Source organism: Centrocercus urophasianus, unplaced genomic scaffold (assembly GCF_019232065.1).
Source record: "Centrocercus urophasianus isolate 14NV4802_14NV808 unplaced genomic scaffold, USGS_Curo_1.0 seq_14, whole genome shotgun sequence".
NCBI lineage: Eukaryota > Metazoa > Chordata > Aves > Galliformes > Phasianidae > Centrocercus > Centrocercus urophasianus.
In genome coordinates this window covers 287,999-306,189 of record NW_024884586.1, presented here as the reverse complement: position 1 = coordinate 306,189, position 18,191 = coordinate 287,999, and the positions used below count along the sequence as shown (strand labels likewise).

The following is an 18,191-nucleotide window of genomic DNA, read 5'->3' as shown; positions in this document are numbered from 1 at the left end:
CTGATGCACTTATTTCTTTCCGTGACTGTGGCAAGCAGCTCAAGGTGCTGAAGGCAACCACTTGTAGCCAGCATCATAGCTTCCTTTGGGGAGGGGCTTTGGGTTCTGTTAAACTATGATTGTAGCTGTGCATTGGCCCTGCTGAAGTAACTCAAAACAGCAGGACAAAAACAAGGCTATTGAATGGTACTAGCAGCCAGGAGTTCACTTCAAAAAAAAAGGCTTTGAGCTCACAAAAACTGCAGGAAGAGTTGCTGTCTGAATGTACCCAGCCCAAACTCTAGCAAACACGCTAAGCTGGATCAGTGGCTGCACGCTGATGAGCTGCATGTTTAAGGGGCTTGGGAAAGCACATGGGCAGCAAGCAGAGGATGAGGGTCACCTCAGCTTCTATGGCTTCGTGCTGTCCCTCCTGGCCTGCAGCCCAGAGGAAGTATGGCCCCAGTGAGGTGCAGTTTGTGCTTTGCTCTTTGTGGAAGCCTCCTGCTTGCTGTGCTTCGGTGGAGCTTCCATGATGGAGGACTTTGCAGATGTCCTTGGTTTTCTTTTCCTAGATGCATTCTCTCAACTCTTTATCCAACTCTGGTTATGGATTATTTGAATATCGTATTCTTGACATACGTGTTGATCTTGGGAGTTGGTTTCCATGTGTCTGCATTAAAACTCTTAGATGGGGAAACAGGTAGTTGGTAGTACAGTTACATCTGTGCTGCTGTGAATGGCGTTTGTCTTGTGTGTGACTGGCAGCAAGAGAGGAATAAATATACTTTTAAAGCTACATCCAAGTGTGGCAGCAGTCCTGCTGGGCAAGCATCCTGGATCAGAATAGTTGATAGTGGTGAAGAGGCTGGGTTAATTGCATTGGCACAATGCTGCACGTGGTCTGTCAACAGGAGGTTGCTGCATTGACTGCACCTCTCAGTGCATCACCCCAGTCTTAAAACTTGACTGGTTTCCTTTGGGGTGTAGAGAGAGTTTCAAGCATCTTGTTTTTAGTGAACCATGCTCTATGTTTTTAGTTACTGTACTCTTTTTCAACAGAAATGTGATGTATGTTGATTCTTTTTTTGAACAGATTTGTTGGTGGAAGATGTGAAATTTGTCTGTTTGTCACTGCTCCACAGTGCTGTAATGAGGCAGTATGGCAGGACAGGCTTGAGGTGCTGGCTCTGTAAGCTGGAGATGGATGTTTATAACGCTTCATGAAGGGGCTGAAACACCGTGTTGTGTCCTGAGGCAGGGATGGTAGAACAGCCTTGGCACTGATAATGCCGCAGTCCCTCTGTGAGACCTGAGAGTGCAGCCTGTGCATGGCGAAGCTGGGCACATGCTGGAGCCAGAGCTTGTTGGAGGCAGGAGTGAGAGATGGCCACCACCTCAAGGACCAGTCCTGCCTGCTGGGGTCTGTAACGCTGCCAGGTCAGCAGTTGTTATCTCAGGCATGGTTCCAGGTAGGACAGCGGCCTGACAAAGCCTCCGTCTGCATTTGCCTCAGAGGCTGGTGTCCCGGAGCTGAATGCTGCTTCAGGGGACGCAGGATCGCACCCTAGGTAAAAGCCATCAGGAGGACATCACATCCACATGGCTGGCTCGCCTCCACCTCCAGCAAACCTGGTGAGACTGGAGAGGTGGCAGGCCACAGCGGGGAGACTGGGTGGGGTGGGAACCTCCTCAACCAGCTCTGCTGCTGGAGAGAGCCTGCAGTGCAGCCACACCCTCCACCAGTGTTCACTGGGCTCTGGAGTGAAGCTGTGTGCTGTCTGGGCCCTGGTGCCTGTCCGTGGCTGCTTGGTGGCACTTCATGACAGCTACTGAAGACTGGTGACAGATGATTGGGCTGCTGGAGGATGAGAGCCAAGCTACTTGCTGTAGGTGATGGAGCATGCCAGGGTTGTGTGGAACACTCTGCCCATCGCTTGGTGCAGCCCGTGTCCTGCCTTAGCATTGCTGTGCCCTGTGATTGGAGCTTTTTGTGAGATTAGAGGCAAGGCCTGTCCCTAGCAGCCAGAACCTGAGGCTTCTCCTGTAAGCAGCGGTCACAGGCCTGTCCTTAACTGTCAGTGTCCGTGCTGCCCTGGATGGTAGTTCACACGAACAGTATGTGGAATCATCAGCTGATGATGGTAGAGGTGGGGGGCTTGGGTGTGCTGTGAGCATGCTGGGGTGCACAGTGTCTGTGTGTGGTGGCAAGGAGGCTGGCTCTCAGCCTATGGTTTCCAAGTTGTCTGTATTGGTGCTGCCAATGGGGGGAGGGAGGGGTGAAGCCAAGCGCAGGACAGAGCCATGGATTGGAAAGGTTCATTTGTCAGACAGGTCTGTGGTGAACCTCTTGCCCTTCTTGTGTGGCCAAGGGGACAGATGGCCCCAGGGCAGTGAGAGGAAGGTGGGGAGGGTACGGGACATGGGCTCGCTGCTTGTGCCGGGTGAGGTGGCAAGGAAGAGTATGTATCCTGGGTGAGTGCGAGAGCTGCGGGTGCTGAAGCATGGCAGCCTTCCCATTGCCTGAAGGGTTGGTCAGCTAGAGTCTGGTGCAAAAGCTTGTCTTGGCCAAACATTGCTCACTGCTGGGCCCGCCTCTGTTTCCCAGTCTGGACTGAGCCTAGGCTGATCAGATGATTAATCTCCAGCATGCCTCTGCCTCAAGCTGAAGACACTACAGAGTCTTTCCCAATGACCCAGGTAGAATAATTGAGCCCTGAATAATTTAGGAATTCTGTTCAGTTTTGTTCTGGACCAGATGTAGGGACTGAAAAGGGGGAGTTTTGCTCTTTGGCAGAAGCAGGCAGCAAGCAAAGACTGTTGCTGGGAAGCTTTGGGAATTCCAGTGAGCGTTTAGGTACTGGAAGAGCCTCACAGTCCCAGGGAGAACATGGCCCTGAAACCAAAGGGGTGTTGCTCTCTGTTGACAGGGGGGATGCAGAAGGTGAGCAGCTCTGCTGACTTCTTGCTGTCCCAAGTCTGAGCACACCTTGTGAGCATCCTGGAAGCTGCAGTTACCAGGTAGAACTTGCAAATTGCACTGATGACTCCTGTTGACAAGCAGCAGGTTTTCTCAAGGTTATCTTAACTGGAAATGGTGCTAACAAGATAGAGCCGTCCCCATGCTCCCAGAGTATCTTTATTACTGGTGAATTACATCCTGAGCCACCCAGACTGGGGGCTGTGGGGTGCTGGTTGATTTCTGGGGAGCGCCGATTCACTTGGAGCCTTGCTGGGTGGTCTGCTCAGAAGGTGGAGTAACAAGGGAGCTGTAGCTGAGGTGTCTTGCTGCCCTTCTGCCAGCACTTGAGAAGGTTCCCATAGGTCTGGGAAACAGGCACAGTTACGGGAGAGAGGAGCTGGCTTTCACTCTGCTCTGTTCAGCAGGTCTGTGTTTATGCGTCTCTGTTGCTGTAGAAACAGTGCTGGTGGTGAGCAGTGAGCTCTGGGGACGGCACTATGCGGCTGCGCTGAAGGTCCTGAGGGCTTTGGGAGAGGAGGAGCTGTGCCGGAGGAGAGATCAGCAGAAGGATCAGGTCGTTGCTTGCTAGGGCTGTTATCTGGAGAAGGAGATCCCAACTGACGAGGTGTGTTCTCCCTTTGAGAGAATACCCAGCGGGGATGGTCCCTTCTGATGTTGCTTCCTTCTTTGCCTTGTCTCCTCACTGATGATAAAAGCCTGCAGAGCGAGGAAGGAACGGGACAGCAGTGTGGAACTCAGAGGACGATAAGAGAGTGCTGGAGAAGGATGGGAAGGCAGGGATGCCTGTTCTTGTTGTGTTTTGTTGTTTTTTTTTTTTTTTAAAACATTGAAGAGTCTGACCTGTGCTGTTGCAATCTAAGGGAGTCTTGCTTCCCCCTTGCTCTCTTGCGTGCTGCAGCTGTGGTTTTGGAATATAGCTGGGGCAGCCAGAAGGGAAGGGAGCAGACTGGCAGTGCACTATCCTGTAGGGTTAAGCTATCTGCGTGTCTCTAACTTGCTGTAGAATGCTATTTCCATGTGTCACTGAGCCACGTTTGGAATAAGGAAGGGGTGAGCACTAGACTTCTTGTGGGGCAGAGGGAGGGAGCACATGATGCTGTTATGACCATGTGGAGGAAGGAGGATGTATCATTTCTGGTAGATGCTCACGCTGGTTGTGTTCATCCCAGTGGCCATGGGTTGTTTTTCTTCTTTGCAGGCATCTTTGGCCCTTGGCTTGTCTGTTCAGAAGACCACATGGGAGTAGCAGGAGCTGTGCTACAAACCCTGTGCCCAAGCGTGCCTGCAGTCCAGCCTTGTTTTATGGGTGTGTTGGTCAGAACTGGCAGTGGGCTGCTGCAGAGCTGGGCCAGGGCCATGGGAATCCCGCAGGGTCAGCTCTTCCCTGCTGGGAAACCTGAGCTGCCTGATACAAAGCTCAGTAGCCTGGTGCTGTGTGGGTCTGGAGGATATAGGTGAAGTGTGTGTCACTTTTAAGCCTGCCTTTTTGGAGAAGTTTGTCTGTTTTTGTTTTGTTTTTTGCCTTCCTGGACAAAGCAGAATGGGGTCATGAGACTGTAATGCTCACCTACCTGACTGTGTGGCAGGTGTGCTGGGGAAGTCCAGGCAGGGATACAATGTATACAATGTTTTTTTCTTGAATTTTTGTCTGATGTGGAAATGTGAGAGGTAACCGAAATAGATTTGCTCCATTTATTTGAGAAATAACAAAGCTTAACTTTTCTTTTTAAGTGGTTTTTCAGAGTTTGCAATGCTCGAAAGATTGGTTTTCAGTCCTGGAAGGTGGCATGGAGGATGATTTGATGGTCTTTTCTGAGCTTATGGCATGGAGGCAGGGTCTGTGTGGGTACTGGGGTGTTGTGGTCATACCATAAAAGCCACTTGGGAAGTTGGTGCACATGAAGTGGTGGCAGGTGACTGGAGAAGCAGCATCCCTTACAAAAGCAATGGTAACTCCTTGGGACTGTTGCCAGACATGCCCATCTGTGATCAGATCTAGCATATTCTGCCCTGTGGCTGGCAAGTGTGTGGTGGCCTGAGTTCTGTGTTCCCTGTGCCCCTCATCTGTCTCTAAGCCTTGCTCTGGTTCCTCAGTTACTCCTTGTGTACATCCAATTTTGTAATGCAAAATGCAAACCAAAGCTCTCTCCCTGCTCATACTGAAAGGCTGCCAGCCCTGCTTGTGGTGGGAATCCCTCCTGGAGCTGCAGAAGTCTGCAAGGGCTCCAGCTCTGCCTGGACTTCTGTCCAATCCTGAGCCTGCTGCTGGGAGCAGGAACATGCAGCCTGGGCTGCCCCAGGTCACCTGTGCAGGTCTTGAGAAATGTGAGAGATGATGGGAGGGAGGGGGCAGGGGGCAGGGAGAGAACATTAAGCCTGCTGGTTTAGTCCCTGTTCCTCTGGTGAAAGCAGGAAGCAATGAGTGAATTCAGTATGGCTCTTAGCCACCAAAACGATGAACTGGACAAGGCATGCAGTGCCCTTTTCCCTGATGTGAAAGATCCCCTGCGTGGCTTTGGGGTGGCTCTCCATGGATAGTGGAGCTCAGTGAAGTGTCCAAGCAGTGTTTGGGAGGAGGGGCTCAGACACAAGTGTGAAACCTGCCCATCTTCTTGTCTACATGCCTACTCCAAAGGCGTGAGGGAGGCTCCCAGGAGGCAAGCTGCCCTGGAAATACAGCAGCAGAGGGAAAGCAAGGGGTGTCAGGTCTGATGAAGCAGGAGGCTTGTCCTGGAGACGGGAGATGCTGGGGCACCAAGGAGAGGATGGCAGCACTTGGGACAGGAAGTTACTAAAGTGCTGTTGGTTTCACTTTGTAAGTACAGGAGGCTCTTTCAGCTTAAGAATGGCTTGTTCTGTTTTCAAATGTGATCTTGTCCTCATTTTTCTCTCTCTCTCAAAAAAAAAACAAAAAAATCAAACTCATGGGAGAGCAGTCCTCTGGTTCCCTCACCAGCTGCTGTGGTGGAAGGAGATGTCTATGGAGCATCCTGAGGAGCAGTGCTGTGGAGGCAGTTCTCAGTGTCCCTTGGAGCAGGAGGGTCAGAACAGGAGGGGTGGCACTGCAGGATTCATATTCGTGCTTCCCATTTCCTACATTAAGCAAATGGTACCCAGGAGGGCCAGAAAGCAGTGGTGAAAGACAGCTAGCGTGGTGAAAATTACTGGCTGGCTGCTTTTGGAGGGTGAACAAAAACTGCCTTTCTCTTGACCCTATCTGCATTCTGCTCTGGACTGCTTGTCAGTTCTTCCTTAGGAAAACTCGGGATGAGAAATGGCAGCATCCTAGCGTGGATCACAGAGCAGAATTTGAGTATTGCTGCTTGGTGCTGAGCGCTGTGGTTGTCCCATAGGGATGCCTAACATGCCCAACTCGTGTTGCTCTGCCTCAGCTAAGCTTCCTCTGGGACACCAGAGATTCTCATAGAGGCAGTTTTCAGGTGCCTGTTGTGGAAGTGCCACATCGCTGACAGAGCTGCTGGTTGGCATTGGCCATAAGGGAGAGCTGTGGAGAAGCTGCAGGCTCCAGCAGGGCAGTACTCAACTGCAGAGATCTGCCCACAGCCCTGATAGATACTGTCCCAAAATGTGTGCTTGGGAGTGCAGAAGCTTTTTCTCCCCGTCCTCTGCATGCACTGAAATGTTGTTTTTCCCCACCCTGCCAAGACAACAATGGCATGAAAGCACTGAAGCATCTTGCACTTGAGTGGCATTGTATAACTGATGGGAGCCATTTGTATTGTGATGCTTCTGGGTCCTCTGCAGTCCCTGGGATCCTGTTCTGTAGGCTGCTCATCAGGGAAACTGGGCTCTTTCCTGCCCACAGGAACAACCCAAGCTGAGTGGATCATGCAGCTGATGCTGCGCTGGTATCAGCTTGAGAGTCAGACTTTGGAAACAGTGAGGCTGGAGGAGACAGTCCCCTTTCTTATGTGTTATGCTTCCTGCATGGGAGCATGTACACAGGTTAAAGGACAAGGTTGGGTGTATCTAGTGCTGTTATCCACAAAAGCAGCCTGCAATAAGTGTGGGTGGCACAGCCTAGTCCTCTGCTCACCTGATCCTAAACAGCTGGGAGCCAGAGACCTTAGGACACAATCACTCCACTTCATTCTGCACATCCTCTAATGAGCCTCGTGGCCCTGGAGCCTGAGGCTTGTCCCATAGGCTTGGGTCTATGGGAGGGATTTGGGGAACACAGCAAAATTAATGGGAAGAGGTGAGCTGCTCTGCCTTGGTGAGAGTGAGCAGCTTGGAATGGACTGGTTCTGGAAATAGTAGAGTGGTACCCAGGTACTGCAGGGGGGAGAGAAGGTTCCCATCAGGTCCTCACTCAGGTTCTGTGGCATATGAGGCAGCCGTGGGATGGTGGAAGGACAGAGCCAGAGAGGTGCTCTGCTCTTCTCCAGGAGGCTGTAGAAGAAAGAGATGGAACTGTGACAGGAAGCGCACAGGGATTGGGACACCAGAGGTGCACTGCTGTCCCTCAGTGTCAGAGAGGTCCCCAGCTGGGACAGTGAGCTGCTGGGTCTGTGGACCCTTGGCTTACCCCAAGGTGAGGGCTGCTGCTCTGTCACCTCCTGTCCCTGGCTGGCTGCTGCTAAGTGCATCTCCAACTGGGGAAAGCCAGCCTGGCAAATGCAGAGCAGGCTGGCTGTTATCTGAGGGGAACTGGGGAGCATTCCCACGATGGCTGCCAGAACACGGCCAGTCTCCGGAGGAGTGGCTAGCAGCTGGGAACAGTAATTTCTTCCAGATCCAGCCATGCTAGAAGAGAATGTCTGTCAGGAGTACAGCACAGATGTACTTATGAGACCCTCTAAGAAGAGGGTTGCTCCTCACGAATGAGTGAGTAAATCAAACTTATGCAGCCAGGTGTAACCAAAGATGAAAACTTGAGAACATTCTGTAGCATGAACCCCTTTCTTTATCACTTTGACATTCTAGCAGAATTTAAGTTCACAAATGCTGTGCGGAAAAATACTGATGTACCTGTTTAAAAAAAAACGAACTGATTTTTCTTCCTTTGTCCCAGTTACACCAAGCTGTCTCTCCTTATTCCTTGCTGGTGTTAGTGCTCACTGGGAGCAGGTAGCCTGTCTGCAGTACAGTCCAACGTACACAGATGTGTCAGTTGTAGGAGGAGCAAATCTGATGGTGTGTTTGGGATCCAGGACCCAGGTTGCCTGATTAGATTTCAGCGTATCTGCTGAAAACTGATACCAGCAGTGTTTGCTGGGCAGGAGGCCTGAGGGATAGTATAAAGCACAGTGGCATGCAGTCTCCAGTCTGGGAGCAAACTGTGCGGGCTCACAGAGTGCTTGCTGCTGGGTGGAGGGGGGACAGCTGGGCGCTGGGCATTCCTCCTGGGATGCAGCTCTCACCTCCTGGCCTGTTCTCTCTGCAGCGTGGCACAATGCGGCGGCGTTACGAGGACGACGGCATCTCTGATGACGAAATTGAAGGGAAGAGGACATTTGACCTTGAGGAAAAGCTCTCCACCAACAAGTTTAATTCTACCTTCGTCATCTTCATGGAAGGCAAAGGTTTGTGCTGCAGCTGTGGCTTGAGCTGTTGCTGTCTGTAACCAGACAGCTGCTGTGGTTTTCCTCTTCACTGCAGTGTGATGTGTGAGGTGACCTTTTCCCCAAGCTTTTAGGAGAAAGCTGACAGTGATCACAGTTGGATGTGTTCTCTGCATCTGACTACACACTGAGCCTTCCTGACTGCCAGCATGAAGGGCAGTTGTAGTGATAATCAAATCCCTTTCCAGTGTCCTACACTTTGCTGATTTTTGTTTTCCACTAGAGCTGAAGAAACTGACTGCTGTTCACACTAGCTCTGTGCTTTCCTTTATTGTAAACTGCTTTTGTAACCCATGTGGACAGGTGAGGCAGGAATGTTATGCCTGCTCCCCTGCAAGCACCTTGCCAGCAAAGTGGGGCTTATCAGTAGAAGTTTGGTTCAAGTTTCCCAAGTCCATAAGCCAGGAAACTAGTAACAGGGAGCATGTGTGGGAAATGGCGTGAAGTAAGCTCGCTCTGGAGAGATGTTCTGGCCTGCAGCTCTGCAAGCTCTCTAATACACATGGCAGCCAGGAGCAAGAGGGTTTGCCTGGGACAGCACCTGAAATTGCGGCCACATGTCTGCTAGATGTTCAGTTGAGAATACATGAGATCTCCCTGCTGTCTTCTACCATGTGTGCAGCTCAGTGGGATGTCCTTTCATCACACAGCCAGTGCAAGCCCTCATGAGGATTTACCGTGAGGGAGGAGGTCCTGCCTGGCTGTGAGTTCCTTAGGAAAGCGAGGAGCAGAAGCCCAAGCTGTTTCTCTGTCTAGCCCAGCCTCTGGAGCAACTCCCCCTCCCTCCCTCCCAGGCGGTTGTCTAAGAGCTGTCACCAGCACACACCATGCTGCTTACAGAGCTGCCACAAAGGAGTTCCAGGATTTCTGCAGGAGTGTGGGAAGGGCAAGACTCCCTCAATAGACAGCTGTGCCACAGAGATTTGAGGTTTTGAGCCGCCTGAGTAGAGTCTGAAGCTAGTTTGCAGGGAACAAGGTTGAACTAGAGATCTTGTCTAACCTCTGTTTTTATACAATCCTCTGTAGGAGTCTTGCCTTACGCCTTCTTCCTTTTCTCTCCACACCAGACTTCACAGTTGAATACATCCAGCGAGGTGGCCTGAGAGACCCCCTCATCTTCAGGAGCTCTGATGGCCTGGGTATAAAGTAAGTGTTGGAGCACAGAGCGGTGGGTGGCTCTGCTCTGATTGCTTGCCTGACTTCATGTCATGGGCAATCTGATGCTGGTCACTGAATCTGTGCTCTGCCAACCTGATAAGACTGTGCCCTGTTCACACTGTTGAGAAAACAGAGAAAAGCATCTTCCATCTCACATATCCTATTGTTACTAGTCTGCTTGGGCTTAAAATGAGAGGATTGAATTTGCTGTATGTGATCACAGTTCAAGCAAATACCTGGCAAATGTTACTACTGCTTTCAGGCAACATCTGTCTTGTTTGGTGGTGTTTTTTTGTTGTTGGGTTTGTTTTTTTTTTTTTGCCTAATAATACAGGCAAATGTTGCCAGATATTCTACAAAATGCTTGACTGGCGTTTTCCAGAATACAAAACTGGTCTGCCTAACATGTTTACTGCTAAGCTGCCATCCCTCTCTTGCTACAATAAGTCAGTTCAGGTTTACTATTTTGAGTATAAAGCTGTACTGATGGAAGACTTTGTACTATTTGGTGCTGTACCTACTGTTGGTATGTATATACAGCACAGGTAGGATATGCAGTTTTAGGGCAAGTAACACTACCTCCAAACCTTACTGTTGGCAAGTTGGAAGCATGAATTAGATTTAGCAAACTTTGTCAGAACCACCATCAGCAGCACTGTTCTTAAATTCCTCAACTAGCTATATGAGAATGGACAGTAGATAATGGAGTGCATGGTACACTGTGCTGTGATGAATATGTGAACAAATGGTGTCAGGCTTAGTTTTAATAGCTGGCTGACTTGGGAGGGCACATATTTGCTACTGAGGGTTACAGTGTGGGTGAAACGGGATTCCCTTGAGCTTTTGGTTATTTCTGTGGGTCTGGAGCTGCTTGAATGACTGTCTGCCCATTGTGCTTGTGACAGCAGCATTTGTGTAGATACAGTCAGAGGAGTTATGTTGTGTTACTGAATATACTGCTTCTACTAGTCCAATGGTCTCCCTTGTACTGGGACAACCCATGCAGAGAGTCTTTACAACGAGAGCTGGGATTGCTTAGTTCCATTCCTTTGCCGAAGTCACTGTGCTCTGTAGGTGTCGTATCCTGTTCACAAACCACTCTTGCTTACCCAGCCTTGTGCCACTAGAGACCTGTGTGCACAGTCCTTGTCTGTATCTTCACCTACACCCATCAGACAAAAAAGGAGCACAGCAGGGCTGAGGAGAGGTTACGGGTGGGAAGAGAATGCAAACAGAAGTGCTTCATGAGTTTTTTAGCAAGGTGTTTGTCTTGCAGGATGCCAGATCCGGACTTCAGCGTAAACGATGTGCGGCTGTGTGTTGGTGAGTGTCTCTCATTGTCTAGGAGCAGCAATGAACGTCAGCTGCACACTGGGATGATAGGGAGAAACAGAGAGTCACTGGGTGTATCAAAGCTAGAAGCCTGGTTTTGTGGCACCCCTAGTGCGCAGCTGGTTGAACCTGAGCTGTACTTTGCCAGTGGGTCACAGCTTTTACCTGCTTGAGCAGTCTAGTTTGTCCTGAAAACATCTTCCTGTGGAGGAAGATAAAGTTATGGGAGAGGCAGAGACATTGCAAGCATGTGTGGGTGGGTTCTTTGAGGAAGTGCATCCAGAGCATCTCTTCTGGGAGGCCTGTTGTGCGCAGGAACTGCTCCAGTAACATTTGTCCACTCTGGCAGGGAGCCGGCGGATGGTGGATGTAATGGATGTAAACACACAGAGGGACATAGAGATGTCCATGGCACAGTGGGCACGCTACTATGAAACACCTGAAGCTGAACGGGAGAAACTTTACAATGTCATCAGCCTGGAGTTCAGCCACACCAAACTGGAGAACCTGGTGCAGAGACCTGCTACGGTCAGTGCAGTTCTTTCTGCAGGGATGTCCCTTTGTCCCTTCCCTTGTGCTTGCAGTCGCTCTCAGAGCGCAGTCCAGTGCGTGAGTACAACAGGAGAGGAGCTGTTCAGAGCATGCATGGGCTCAGCCAGGGCTGTGCTCTGGAAGCTGTTGGAGCTGGTTCTGTGCTTTACTTGGATCCAGCAACTGATCTCACAGTACGCTGGGGCTGGTAGGCCTCGGCTGCAGTGACCATGGTGCATGATTCTACTTTGTTCGCTAGCTGTCAGTAATTAGAGAAATGGAAGTGATTTGCAAAGGAATAATTGGAGTAAAGTAAACTGTTCCTGCTGGCTGGATTTCAAGAACAGACATGGAGGTCAAACAAGCATCTGAATTTGGTAGAGAGGTGTAGTGTGTTGAGGCAGAACGGGGTTGCTATCTCCGAGCCTCTCCCAGTTAGCTGATCCAATTGTCTCTTTGATACTGGGTGCAGAGCCTTCAGTGCCAATGAGGTCTAGAATCAAGCAACAGCTCAGCAGTGTTTGCTGCATTGGTGGAAGAACAGCAAAATCTGGGGTGAAGCTTCATGGCTTGCCTGGAAACAACAATTCTGTTAGAATAACACCCTGGTGTCTGACTGCACGAGGTTGCAGGAAGTGTAGCTGATGTGAAGTGCTGAAGTCCCTGAGGGCAGGGAGTGCCCTGGGATAGGGCTACAGCATTCTGTCTGTCTGCCAGGTGAAGAACCAGCTGACCCTACTGAAGTGTTACAAGTACCTGCATATCTGAGGTGAATGTCCTGAACTCCCTCTACACTCAGCAAAGAGAATCAGGCAGCTCTGAGGGCCACTTGTTTCTCTCTGCTAACTGCAAAGGGAGTCTGGATATCTGTGCTTGCTCTGGCTTTGCTGAATCTGAGCAGGTTGTAGCCCATCCCTGCAGATGCCTAGCAGATGTTTTATGTGAGCCCAGTGTATATGTGTATATGTATGTGAGCAGTTTCTGATTGACCACCTAAGTGGAAGAGCAGCATCCCCATGCTGTTCTTGTGATCTTGCCAGGGTGTTTGCTGTTAAAATTCATTCAGAGGCTCACTAGCATGAGAACAGCTGATCTCAAATGCTTTACATGTAGGATTGCAGCGGGGGCACAAGAGAAGTTGCTGAGGTGAGCGGGAGCCAACATGGGAGCGTTGTGGCCATTCAGCTAAACCCAGAGGCCCTCCTTTCCTTCCTAGGTCGCAGAGTTTGTTGTGGTTATGCTCTGAACTGAGCTTGCTGGCAGCCTGTGTGCAGCACCATAGTAGTTTTGGTAGTCCAGTGCAGGAGTGTTGTGCCACTTTCATTTATACTCATGTCTCTCACTTTTCTGCTGCAGGTGGATTTGATTGACTGGGTTGATAACATGTGGCCCAGGCACCTGAAGGAGAGTCAGACAGAGTCCACAAATGCTATTCTAGAGATGCAGTATCCAAAAGTGCAGAAGTAAGTGACTTGTTTTGCTGCCTACCACCATTGGCATAGCTCAGGATCTCTTGCAAGAAATCTGCCCAAAGGAGAAGCAGTTTGTTCCAAGGGGGGAGGGGGAGGAACAGCTGTGCCACCTTGTGCCCCCTTACCCCATTTATATTAGCAGGTAACAACTCTGTTAATAACTCTGCAATTAGTTTCTGAAGCCTGCTCCACGTGCTGTGTGGAAGGGTGGGCATGTCATCTTGAGGCATTTGCTGCACTTTGAGGAAGCTCTTGGTGCTTGCTGCTTTGAGGCATCTGGAGTCCCCTGAGCTGTGGAGTGCTGCCCATCCTTCCCTGTAGGACAGACCTGTGGCTTGAGGGTTTCTAAGTGAGTGAGGATGAAAGATCTCCTCTTGCCTGGGCTAGATCTTCTTGCAAGGATGTGACAAATGTGAAGTGAGCTCTCCCACAAATCACCTTCATGCAGCTGAAGTGCTTAACACTGCAGCGATGGGTTTCAGGCAATGCACTGAGCTATTGGTTGGGGTTTGGGCAGCGTGTTCACTTTGAATGCACTGTATTTATTTAAAAATGTGGATCGCCACCTGTTTTCACCTTCTCTTCTTGGTTCCCACCAGGTACTGTCTGATGAGTGTCAAGGGCTGCTACACCGATTTCCATGTGGACTTTGGTGGTACTTCTGTGTGGTATCACATCCACAGAGGAGGCAAGGTAGGAGGACAGTCCCTGTTGGGAAAGGTGAAGGCGCTATAGGAGAGTGACTCTTAGTGTTGTCTTCTATTGATCCTTGAAGATGCAGGTCCCAGACAGTGAATTCAAGTCTTTTCACCCTAAGCTTGTTCATGTATGGCTCTTAAGAGTAGCTGAGGCACCCAGAGGTCCACCAGGCACAAGCTGAAAACCCATGCTGTAGAGGTGATGCTGAGAAACTTTACAAAAGGCTGGATGGTATAGAGTGTAATGACCCCATTCATCCAGTGCCTTGGGTTTCTGAAGGATCATTTGGCTACATGACTGATCACCTCTTGGTGTGGTGCAAACAGTAACCCTGGAAGGAGCAACAACCAAAAGAAAAATACCTAAAGGTGAATGAGAGCCTTCTAAAGCTTAACTGTGCACAGGTTTTTGAATAGCCAGCAGATGTGTGAGGGTGTCACCTTAAAACATCAAGTGATTTCAAAAGTAGAAGCTTTCAAACTTGGAGGTGAGGGACAGGCTTTCTGTACAAAACCTATTGTAATGTTTCTTTTTTTTTGTGAGAAGTAGTTCTGAACTGGGACTGTTCAGTCTGGGGAAGAAGAGGCTGAGGGAAAACCTTATTACTCTTTCAAATACCTGAAAGGTGATTGCAGCAAGAGTGAGGCTGGTCTCTTCTCACTGGTGACAGGATGAGGGGAAATGGCCTCAAGTTGCATCAAGGAAGTTTTAAATTGGATATCAGGAAGGGTTGTTAAGCACTTGAATAGGCTTCCTAGGGAGGTGGTTGAGTCACCATCCCTGCATGTGTTTAAAAACCAATTGGATGTGGTGCTCAGGGACATGATGTAGCAGAGGGCTGTTAGAGTTAGGGCACTATGGTTAGGTTGTGGCTGGACTTGACGATCTTGAAAGTCTTTTTCAACTGGAGTGATTCTATGATTCTGTGGTTCTAACAGTGTCAGATGTGAGCTGCTTGTCTGTAATCAATTCCTGTAGCTGAATCAGTCCAAGACTTGAAAACTGAATCCCAGTTCTGTTGAGATGAAGTTCACTGGGTTACAAATTTTGTGCACAGTTTGCTTCCCAGTTGGTTGTTTCCAGTCAGTCAAGCAGGGGTTCCTGTATGCCAGGTATCCCTTACTCCAGCTTGATGTTGTATGTGGGCCTGGTTGGAAGGAAGCCCATCTGGAGGGGGAACTGGAAGGTGCCAGTTCTCTCTCCTGCCTTCAACAGGGTGAGTTGTACCTTAAGCTCTGCTTATAGTTGGATATGTTGCGTCTCTTCTTTTCACTTTCAGAGAAGAGATCTGTAGCAATTCAGATGCTGTAACACTGAAGGAGCTAGCTAATGCAAAGTCAGATGCCCTAGCTGGCTCTTCATCTACCCTGGAGAGCACAGTTACGTTCAGCAAGTGAAACTTAAATGACACCAAGTCCTGGCTGGGAGCAAACCCCCTTCAATAGCCATTGGCTGGATGTGCCCATTGTCACAGATACAGTCTGTGCTTCAGCAGTACTGCTCAGGGGAGCAACACAGCAGACTCAATGTTGCATGAGTGAATTGGTGCGGTCAGAGCAGGGAAACGTGATGGTAGCTCAGCATGCCGTATAAGCAAAACAAATATCATATAGTGCAGAATTTGCCAAAGGCTTCACCTCTGTTGCCCAGTGAAATGCCCCCAGCTGCTAAACTTTGCCTTTGAGAGCAACTGGATATTCCTGGAGCTTCTGGTTAAAGCCACTGATCATCTAAGGCTGAATTCATTAAGGATCTTCTGCAGTGGGTGAGAACAGATCTGGGAAGAAACTGGCTAAATGGGCAGTTACTGGGAAATTATACTATCCCATCTTTTTCCACTGACTTGAGCTGTGTTAAGGGATAACAGCAAACTGTCCCTCTTGAAGAATCTGGGCTTTCAACCTACTTCTCCTTGCAAAGGAATTGTAGCTGCCAGACTCTCCCATAATTCTGATTTGTGGCTCCACTGATTTCTCATAAGACAAGCTAACAGTGTCTGAAGAGCCTAGTAGAGGGGTTGGTATTTACTGGCCCACCTGTACTGTGCAGAGGCTGAGAAATGCAAATCTCTAGTTCATCTGTGGCTCTGAATAACATGTCAGCATTCAGAAAGAGACAAGTAAATATCTCCTTTGGTTCAGTGCTCTCGTCTTTAGTTGGCTTTATGTCTGTTCACATTGACTTTGTAAGTAATGCCTTACAGAGCATCCCAGGCTCAGTCCAGGAATGATGCTTGGTGCATGGGGGATGAGGACCCTTGTTCAGTGGCTTGCTCTCCCAGATGGGACAGCTGCTTTGGTCACTTGACTGGGGATTTCTGCACGTCTGCATCCTCTGTGGGTAGGAAGAGGAAGATGTCTGGATATTTGGGGGAGGGAGCAGGACAGGTTTAGAAGAAGCTAACAGTACAGTGACTTACGTGTTTTCTTTACTTGCAGATCTTCTGGTTGATCCCTCCTACACCCCAGAACCTGGAGCTCTATGAAAACTGGCTTCTCTCAGGGAAGCAGGGAGACATATTTCTTGGGGATAGAGTGTCAGAGTGCCAGCGCATCGAGCTGAAGCAGGGCTATACGTTTGTCATCCCCTCAGGTACTGCAGGTTGGGCAGTTGCATCTTGTCTTCTGCCAGGTTTGTGGCAAAGGAACACCTGAGACACAAGCAGAATCAGGGCAGGCAAAATTTAGCTTTCATGAGTAGAAGAGAGAGGGCAGTGTTATGTGGCTCTGTTCTCTTGCTTGTGGCTCTCAAAACATGACTTTCATGGTACTGCAGATTCAACACAGGTGTCCAAAAGGCTCTGTCTGTCTTTCATCACAAAAGGAGGTTTTCCCAAAACCCACCACACTGTCATTCTAAGCCTGACTTGTTTAAGCAAGCAGAACGAACAGGAGTGCATCAGCAGTGTCTTGCATGCGCAGTCAGTGCAGTGCTGTGCTAGAAAACAGCAAAGGCAGAAAAAGATGGGGTGCAGAGTTGGGTCACACAGCAGCCTGATTTAATTGTTGGCAGGAGCTGTCTCACAGCCTTTTAGGGCTGTGATTCAGACCTGGGATGTCTGTAAAATGCCCTAGCTGTAAGGAATACTTTCTTGTAAGGAGAAAGATGATTGGACCCCTTCAAGGAATCACTTTCAAGGCTTCTAATAGAACTGCCACATAAAAGTTAGGTCCATCAGGCTGTCTCAGATGGCAGAAGCTGTTTCCTGTTAACAGTAGTGCAGAAATTACGTGTGTTGTATACACATGTTCCTGTAGCTTACAGCAGAAGCAGGAACAGAAGACAGCAGGGGCTGTACAAGTGACTTGTGTCATGACTTTTTGCCCTACGGGAATGCTGGGATCTACAAAATGTTGGACTTGTCTGGATTAACCTCTGAGACAACGGAACTGGGACTTGATTTACTTTGAGGTTTTTTTCCATTGTTAAATAAACTGTGAAAGACTGTCCTTGGTTCTGCTGATGTTTTTAAGTATAATGCAACTAGGAAGCAACTGACAGAGACTGGAATGACAGAAAGTTGTGGAGGGGAGGTAGATACTGGCACACTCGCTACCTTGGGAAGGTGAATTTAGGTGTGTAAGTATAAATCTGCCTCTAGCTCTTAGATGGGTAAAACGAGCTGAGCATTGAGTGATTCAGTAGTGATGCTTTGTGAGGATTAGACATTGCTGTGCTAATGCAAGTGTCAGCCTTCATCAAAGAGTTGGGATGCAGATGGTCCACTCCTCTCCTTCCTCTGCTGCTAGCCCTGGCTGTTGTGATGGGTCATGGCTAATCTGTTAACAGCTGACCTAGGTATGGTTTAAAGCCTAACTATCAGAATAAGCCTAGCTGAGCAGTGTGGAAGTTATGCAGTTTTGAGAGCCCTTCTCCAAAAACTGCAGTTGGTAAGCGGTTTCAAAGGATGAAACAGGGATTAGTTAGGGATTTAACTGGTTGTGTGACCTTGACCTCCCCTATTCACTCAGCAGAACTCTTCAAACTCTTTCTCCCAAAGGTTGGATCCATGCTGTGTACACTCCCATGGACACACTGGTTTTTGGAGGCAACTTCTTGCACAGCTTCAACATCCCTATGCAGCTCCGGATCTACAGCATTGAAGACCGCACGCGGGTGAGGAGAGCTGGGAGGAAGCAGCCTCCTAGGGTGGCAGGGAGGGCACAGGAGCAGTGGTGTGCAGGCAGGCGAGCTGCATCTCACCCTGTGACATTGCTGGAACTCCCCTGCTAGATGTGCAGGAAGGAGCTTGGGTGAGGGATGGCCCATAGCACGTTAGGGCTTGCTGTGTTCCTTCATCCTACCTCCAGTCTCATGTCAGGCATCCAAGGGGTTGGAAGCATTGCAGAGAGTGTGGTGGGGATCTCCCCTGGCAAAGCAGCCAGGGAGGAGGAAGGCTCCAGCAGGTCTTCGGGAGTGCATCCAAGCACAATGCCTTTGCCCTTAGCCATT

General features: G+C 49.5%; 1 protein-coding gene across 1 annotated transcript in view; it reads left to right on the top strand.

Annotated features, from left to right (window-relative positions):
- KDM2A (lysine demethylase 2A) overlaps positions 1-18,191 on the top strand; it is a 33,429-nt gene that overhangs the window by 2,134 nt on the left and 13,104 nt on the right. The window contains exons 4-11 of the mRNA XM_042813729.1: positions 8,370-8,508; positions 9,615-9,693; positions 10,982-11,028; positions 11,387-11,565; positions 12,925-13,031; positions 13,640-13,733; positions 16,178-16,331; positions 17,740-17,855. Coding sequence (XP_042669663.1) covers positions 8,370-8,508; positions 9,615-9,693; positions 10,982-11,028; positions 11,387-11,565; positions 12,925-13,031; positions 13,640-13,733; positions 16,178-16,331; positions 17,740-17,855 — 915 coding nt within the window. The remainder of the gene's footprint in view (positions 1-8,369; positions 8,509-9,614; positions 9,694-10,981; positions 11,029-11,386; positions 11,566-12,924; positions 13,032-13,639; positions 13,734-16,177; positions 16,332-17,739; positions 17,856-18,191) is intronic.